Source organism: Equus asinus, chromosome 1, assembly GCF_041296235.1.
Source record: "Equus asinus isolate D_3611 breed Donkey chromosome 1, EquAss-T2T_v2, whole genome shotgun sequence".
In the NCBI taxonomy this organism is placed as follows: domain Eukaryota; kingdom Metazoa; phylum Chordata; class Mammalia; order Perissodactyla; family Equidae; genus Equus; species Equus asinus.
In genome coordinates this window covers 21,760,561-21,768,701 of record NC_091790.1, presented here as the reverse complement: position 1 = coordinate 21,768,701, position 8,141 = coordinate 21,760,561, and the positions used below count along the sequence as shown (strand labels likewise).

At 39.0% G+C, this 8,141-nt stretch overlaps 1 protein-coding gene across 1 annotated transcript; it reads right to left on the bottom strand.

Annotated features, from left to right (window-relative positions):
• Positions 1–6,293: 6,293 nt before the first annotated feature.
• LOC106834490 (olfactory receptor 6F1) lies at positions 6,294–7,220 on the bottom strand. Its single transcript, XM_014846125.1, has one exon. It carries the CDS (start codon positions 7,218–7,220, stop codon positions 6,294–6,296), a length of 927 nt encoding a protein of 308 aa, XP_014701611.1.
• Positions 7,221–8,141: the final 921 nt, after the last annotated feature.

Sequence of the window (8,141 nt, the reverse complement as noted above, 5' to 3'; positions counted from 1 at the left end):
GTCCACGGGAAGTCTGGGTGCCCCCTGCACCAACCAGTGCATGGCCAGAGACTGTGGGCTCAGCAGCAGCTGGCTGGCTGGTGCCGTGTTGGGGGAATCTGCTTCTTGGGAGCTTCCCTTTATTCTAGTTTCTGGGTGGGGCCTCCCTGCTAATGGCGAGCAGAGGCTTTCCCTGCTGGGGGGGTGCGGGACCCCAGAGCCTCCCCCCAGGCCACAGAGCCAGGTGCTGGAGCTCCAACCCCATCCTCAAGCACGTCCATGGGAAGTTCGGGTGCCCCCTGCACCGACCTTTGCATGGCTGGAGACCGTGGGCCCTGCAGCAGCTGGTGGTCTGGTGCCGTGCCGGGGAATCTGCTCACCGGGAGCTTCGCTTTGTACTGGTTCCTGGGCAGAGTCCTCCCTGCTAATGGCGAGCAGAGGCTTTCCCTGCGGGGGGGGAGTGCAGGACCCTGGAGCTAGCCAAACTTTTTGCCACGAAACTCAAGACAATAGACTCTTGGATTCATGTGACACACCTAAAGAAAGCACAAAACCCTGGCTGGAACTGCACATCATCTGGTGACCTGAAAGTAAAGATTTCCCAGAATTGAAGCAGACAGTATCTGATGAGAAAGTTTTTCAAAGTGTCTGGACCAAGTCTGTTGGAAGTTTGTCTGCCAAACCTTTGATGATGTCATGACACTTCAGGTCATCTCCAATGCCTATGATCTTGGCAACATAAACTTTAGGTAAAAAGTGCCAGAGAGTTCTCCCTCCTCCCACTCCTTGTTACGCAAATGTGGCCACAATAGGTTTCCAATCAGTGCATTTTTCCTCCAACCTGGGACATGACCCCTAGACAAGGTCCTTCCTGGTGTCGAGGGACAAGAGGCTACTGACACTGGAAAAATCTGACTGCAGATCAACAATGCTTTCAGAGAAAGATCTCAATCAAAATGGGGACATGTGAAAGTTAATAAATGGAAACCTAATTGAAATAGTGTTGGAAGGCTAAAAGAGGGAGTTCTCATGCCCTTCGTCAATAGCACAGCACAACAGGAAGAATAAAGACTTTCTTTTCCTGAACAGTAAGAAACTAAGCCAAGGAGAGTCCGTCACAACTCTGCCGATGAAAAGGCACTGCCCTCAAGACTGTTTACAATAGCCCTCCCAGTTTTCTTCACTCTGATATAAAAGAGCTTCTCCTCTCTTTCTTGCTAGACACTCCTACATGGCTTGCCATGGTTACATACTCCAAATTTCTATTCTTTGCTAATCCCAAATAAACCAATTTTTGCCAGAGAAATAACTGGCTGTCTATTGGTTTAAGGTCAACACTTGTTAATAAGCAAGAGATGTAGAGAAAACATTTGATAAAATTCAACTCCTGTTTGTCATAGAATTTTCTAGCAAGTTTGAAATAGATGGAAATTACTTTCACTTGTTGAAGATCATCTACAAAAAATGTACAGTTGACCATACTTAACAGTGAAAGACTAAACGCTTTTCCCCATAATAAGGAACAAAGAAAGGAAGACCGCTTTCACTATTCTTATTCAGCAAAATACTGGAGGTTCTGGCAATAACAGAAGTAAAAGAAATAAAACCCATATAGTTTGAAAAGGAAAATATACAACCATTCCTAGTTTCATTGTTGTCTGTGTAAAACAACCCCTGGGAATCTACCAAAAAAATCAGAACTAATACATGAGTACAAAAAGATCACCAAGTACAAGATCAACACACAAAAGACAATCTTATTTCTACATATTAACAATGAACCTACAGGTGATATACTTAAAAATTCTGTATTATTTAAAATCACTCCAAAGAACATGAAATATTCAGGTATATACTCAGTAAAATATGTCCAGGATCTGATGTTGAAAATTATAAAATACTGATTAAAGTAATTAAAGAAGATGCAATTAAATTGAGACATACTGTTGTCAAAGACAAACAGCAAAAAATAGTTAAAGTGGTGAAAACAGATTTTATTTAGTAACTGCTGACAGAGGAGCTGCATTCAAATTTGTACAGAGGCAAATTTGGAATTTTCAAGGGGGAATGACAGAGGGGAGTTCATGGGCTCAGTAGAGTCAAAGAAGTGAAAAAGTTCAAAGTGGTCAGTGTAACTGTGATTAGACCCGCTGTGTTTGTTAGTTGGCAGTTGTCAAAGTTAGGATTCTATCCTCACTGAGAGGTTAAGAGAAAGAGGCTCTATCTGTCTTAAAGATCGTATTTCAAAGGAGTGGCTCTTAGGTCCTTTAGAGAACTGTGAGAGATACATATTAACAATTGTAAGCTGTTTTTAGTAAATACTCTAAGAAGGGGAGTCAGAGCCAATCATTGGGTGTTGACTAAAATAAATAGCAAATTTTTCTGTCAGCTTTGAGCTCTCTTAGGAAGGCATTTTAATGGCGGGCTGGAGTCATTCCAGTTACACAGCCTTATGCTGCTAGAAGCCACATGAGAGTTTGGTTGAGTCTCTTCCTGGTGCAGGAATTTGGAAGGAGTTGTTATGTGCTGAGAATTCTGCAGTTCTCACCATGTTCCTGGATAGAATAATGAGTACAGGTCTCAATTATCTCCAAATTGATCTATAGGTCTAATAATATTCTAATCAAAATTCCACCATTGTTTGTAGACATAGACAAACTTTTTCTAAAATTTCTATGGAAAGGCACATACCTGAGAGTAGCTAACACAATTTTGACAGGAAGAATAATGTGGCAGTAAACACTTTAACAATATTTATTATTACCTTGTAGATACTGTAATCACAGCATTGTCATTTTCATTGTAGGACAGCTATATAAATCAATGGAACAGAGTAGAGAATCCAGAAATGGACCACAGAGTTATACCCTAGTGACCTTTGACACCAAGAGTGAACCTTAATGTAAATTATGGACTTTGAATGATAATGGTGTGCCTATGTAGGTTCATCAGTTGTAAAAAGAATACTACTCTTATGAGGGATATTGATAACAGAAAGGTTATACATATGTGGGGGCAGGGACTATATGAGAACACTGTATTTTTCATTAAATTTTGCTGTAAACATAAAACTGCTCTAAAAAATTAAAACCTGGGTTTTTTAAATAGGCAATACAAGAAAACCTTGTGGTGATGAAACTAGTCATTATTTTAGCTGTGATGGATACACAAACTTGCACATCTGATAAAACTGTATAGAACTAAATACATAGACACAAATTAGTACAAGTAAAACTGGAGAAATCTGAATAAGATAGTGGATTGCATCAATGCTAACAAGCTGGTTGTAATATTGTCCTATAGTTTTGCAGAATGTTATCATTGTAAGAAACTGGGTAAAGTGTACACTGGAACTTTGGTGTTATTTCTTACAACAATGTGTAATCTACAGTGATCTCACTACACATTTTAACTAAAAATAGTTGACCAAATGGTCTAAGTTAGGAAGTCTCATTAAATGGTCACTTCCATTGCTTTATAAATTTAATATAAATACCAATAAAAATTCTAATGAGCTTTTCTGTTGAGTTAGATAAATGATCCTACATGGAAAAATAAACATGTAAGCTTATCTAGGAAAATATGGACCAGGAAGAGGTATGAGGGAGGACGTGCTCTATCACACATTGAAAATATTGCAGAGACTGTAATGCAACAGGAAAGTATTGTTGCACGTGTAAGAAGAGGAGAGAAGGGAAAGGGAGGGGAGAGGGTGGGAGAGGTTAGGGAAGACAGGGAGGGAGGGAAGGGCTCAGGTGTGCCCTGATTGGAAGTTGATGACATGGAGAAGCTGGAGGTCACTAAGTAGAAGGGAGGCATCCTATGTGATGGTTTAGGGAGCATATGTGGCTTTCTCCGGTGGTCCTGTGTTGAAAGCAGAATGAAAGTTTCGGAAACTGGCAGTTACTAAGTGCTGACTGTTCTGTGCTGACTGCTGCAGGGGCTGTGATTTGGCTTCTTGGGATGTTTGCTCCCCAGGTTGGGGTCAGGGTTATACAGGCATATATGATTTGGCCTTGATCCATTTGTATATTCAGTCTCAACAAAAAACTGCACAAATTCATCACTTAGCTCTTCATTAAAAAATCATCTCTTGGAAAGTTAAATCTTTGAAAGTTAAGATAAAAATGATAAAAAATTAAAGATGCCAAATAAGTTTTATAGATGAACATGAAGAAATTGAATAAGAATCTCAAAACTATCCCTCAACAGATTAGGGTGTGGTGAAACAGTCTTCTCAAACTTGAAGTCCTATACATTAATATTAGTTTCTGGAAAAGAAAGTTGGCAAAATGAATTAAAGGACTTAAAAAGTCTTTAGCATTGGCTTTATATTTGTACTTCTAGTAATTTACAATCAGAAAATAATTCTAAATAGTAATATATTTTATCTCCTAAACTGATTTTTGTGTAAATTATTTATTAAAAGAAGAAATAAAACTAAACCAACTTTCCAGCAAAGTATATTTACTTCACAATATATCATGCAAACTATGTTTAAGTAGAGTGTCATTTTTACTATCAACATAGGAAAAAAGATGAGTTATTGAAGGGATTCTGCTCATGCTCAGTTATTTCCTTTACTTAACATTAAATCTTGAATAAGGTGTAATGTCAAACTGATTCATTTACTCATTCATTTTAAAAGCTGAAGACTATTTCCTTGATTTTGACATAATGAGGTGTGCAGAAGGGGGTGAGGTGTTGAAAATAACTTTCACTGAGATTGACAGTAGCAACTGCTCTTGATTCTTTTGAGAGCTGTGGGCCCACCCATCAAAGCAGGAATGCTATTTATCTTCAGAAATTAACAATCTGACTTTTATTAGAAATTCTGATTTTTATACATCCTCAGAAAAGTAAACTTAGGAATTTATTTTGATTTTTTAGCTCTGTTGAGGTATGAGTAATAGACAAAAAAATGCACACATTTACTATATGTGTATTGATTAGCTTGGACATATGCATACACCCATCATACCATCACCACACCCAAGTGCTAAAAGCATCTATCACCTTCAAAAATTTCCTTGTGATTTTTGTGTGTTGTTTTAAGCTTAGAAATTTCATGGCTTTGAACCTTATGCTCAGATAAAAGAAGAAGCAGAGGAGACGTACATTGTTTCACTATGGTAGACTTTCAACATATACATAACTTCTGAAAATCGATATTCATTACTCTCACAATGAAATAGTTTCTCCTATTTCCTTCAGAAATATAGCCTTCTTATTCTACCCTCCCTCACTTCATTTTTGAGTAGGAACTCAGGAGAAATTTCCACTAGTACAAACAAACAGGGTCCAAGGGGCGGCTGCTCCTCAGCCCTGCAGACTTTTCCCCTGTGAGAAGCACCCACTTTGCATGTGTGTGAGCCAGTGTGGAAGAGGACAGAGTATGTCTGCAGACTGGTTCAGCCTGCTGAGCCCCTTTGCTGCTTCTAACCTATGGCCACAAAAAATGGATAAATGGAGGGAAATCAAACTTTCATGCGTTGGTGGTTGAAAAGGAAAGTGTCTTGCTCTCTAAAAGATAAAGTCATTTGGAGGAAAATCAAATAACTATAGTAGTTATTTTTTCCTATCCTCTTTTTCTACTGAAGCCACTGGATATTTCAATCTTTATGACTTGCTAACAGAATCCAGTAGTACTTTCCCTTTCTAAGGCCAATAAACTGTTATGTAAGGGACGTCTATTGGTTTATCCAAAGCCTCCTGGGATCCTGTTTATCTACTGTTCATTTTTCATGCCCTGCTTTTTAGATTGCTTTGTTCACTGTCCTTGTTAAACAAATGTGGCACATTAAAATAACCCGCTTTAATATGTATCTCTTTCACTGCATTTTATCTAATAAATAGTGTGTTGAAATAATTGCAAACTTTGAATTTAGTTATCCTTTTATTCACTTAACTTTTTTCTATTTCTCTTACCCCATATTTCAAAAATATATTTCTCAAAATTTTCACTTACATTATCAAAACAATCTTTAAAAGGGACAAGAATTTAGCTTATTCAGTAAAACACCTTTCTCATCATCTGTGTGCTCCTCCTTATATAAATGAATGTCAAGGACAAACCTAACCCAGTGTACAAATTTTTTTCTTAAAAAAGAATCTTGTTTGCTTATATCAAGAACTCCCGTTCCTATCATATATGAGAAACCAAAGCAAATGTGTTCAGCTTTTTTGTTGGATTCTTTTAGTTTTTTTTTTCTCTCTGTATCAAGGAAGATTTGCCCTTTTCCTTCATAGTCTTACTTGGAATCTCTGTACAGATAAGGGGACAATTTGCAGAGATCCGTTTTGTAGGAAGCGGTTCATTTCCCCTTCCATTTCTTCAGCAGAGTTTCTCTTACTTCCTTGTTTCGGAGAGTGTAGATGAAAGGGTTCAGAACTGGAGTCACCACGGTGTTCAGGACATGCACAGCTTTGGTCAGATCCAAGGCCTCTTTGATAGAAGTGCGAACGTGAAGGAATATGGTGGACCCGTACCAGATGAGCACTACAGCGAGATGTGAGGAGCACGTGGAGAAGGCTTTGCTCCTGCCACTGGCTGAGGGGATCCTGAGGATAGTGCTGATGATGTAGATGTAGGAGACCAGGGTGATGAGGCATGAACTCAGGATGACCACAAAAGCAATCACAAAGGCCACTAGCTCCACTCCCCTTGTGCTGGTGCAGGCCAGGGCAATCCAGGGTGCAATATCACAGAAGAAGTGGTTGATGGTGTGGGGGCCGCAGAAGGTCAGGTTGCTGATGAGGGCTGTGGGCACTGCAATGGCCAGGAAACCACAGACCCAGGAGGCCAAGGCCAGCTGTGCTGAGAGAAAGCTGTTCATGATGACTCCATAGTGAAGAGGATAGCAGATGGCCAGATAGCGGTCATAAGCCATGGCTGCCAGGAGAAAGTACTCTGTGCAGCCCAATGAAAAAACAAGGTACATTTGCAAAAGGCAGCTGGTAAATGATATGGTTTGGCATCCCCCAACTAGGATGGCTAGGGCTTTGGGGACTGCAGCTGTCGTATACCAAATCTCCAGGAAAGAGAGGTTGCTCAGAAAGAAGTACATGGGAGTGTGTAACTGGTGGGAGGTACTCACCAACATCAAGATAGCCATGTTACCACTGACCGTGAGGATGTACATCACCAGAAAAAACATGAAGAGAAAGAGCTGAAGGGCCTGGGACCCAGGAAAGCCCAGCAGGAGAAAATCGTGGGGGAGAGTTTCATTGTTTGTGCCCATTGACGTACTGAGACAAATCAGGAAACAGAGGCCACACACTGAGACCTTTGACCCAATTACACAGTCCTAGAAAAATAAAAAGAAATGGACTCATGGGAGTGCTTCAATAACTGAATGCAGACTTGCAGCCTAACATTTGTTGAGTACCTGCTCTGTAGTTGGAGCTCTGTGGTTAATAAGTCAGTTAATTTAATGAAATGGAGAGATATGTTATTTTAATCTATTAACAATTCAAGAGACTTACATGCAAAGAATTTTAGTAGTTATGCAAAGATTGTACCCACAGTTACACTGCAGATCCAAGATCCAATTTCAGTCTTTCTACCTTTATCCTACTGTTCTAGCCATGCCCCAGCTCAGCCACAGATTACATCCAAACACACAAAGGGCTGACCATTTCATGTTGACTCAATCCACTCCTTTATAACTAGACTATTTTTATAAAATTGGTAAATGAAAACATGCATTTTTTTCTTTGTTTAGAAATAGGCTTCTGAAATGTAGATTCTAGTCACTTTCACATTTGGCAGTTATAACTTCGGAACTGATCTAATTTACAAGCTTGGACCTAAAACATAACGTTCAGAAGTAAGCTATAAAAAGTAAAAAAAAATTTCAAAATTATTTTTGTGTTCTCTGATTTTGATCATTTTATATTTAAATTTATTAATGTGCTACATTCTTCACAACAAAAATGATTTCCATATTGAACATTGTACTTAAGGCAACAGCTCCCTGCATCTATGTCATCCAGATGCTCATTTGGAGGTGAGTGCACTATGAACAGGCTAAAAGCAGAAAATAATTTTGAAGCTAGTAATTTTTTTAAAAAAGGAATTCCTGTAGTTTATTTCTGAATGCTTGTTTTCAGGACAGAGCCTGTAAATTAGAACATAATTGGGAAGCTTTCACTGTTAAATA

What these genes read in the sequence shown, in the direction of transcription:
- LOC106834490 (XM_014846125.1), bottom strand. Translation starts at nt 7,220, where the DNA reads ATGGGCACAAACAATGAAACTCTCCCCCACGATTTTCTCCTGCTGGGC.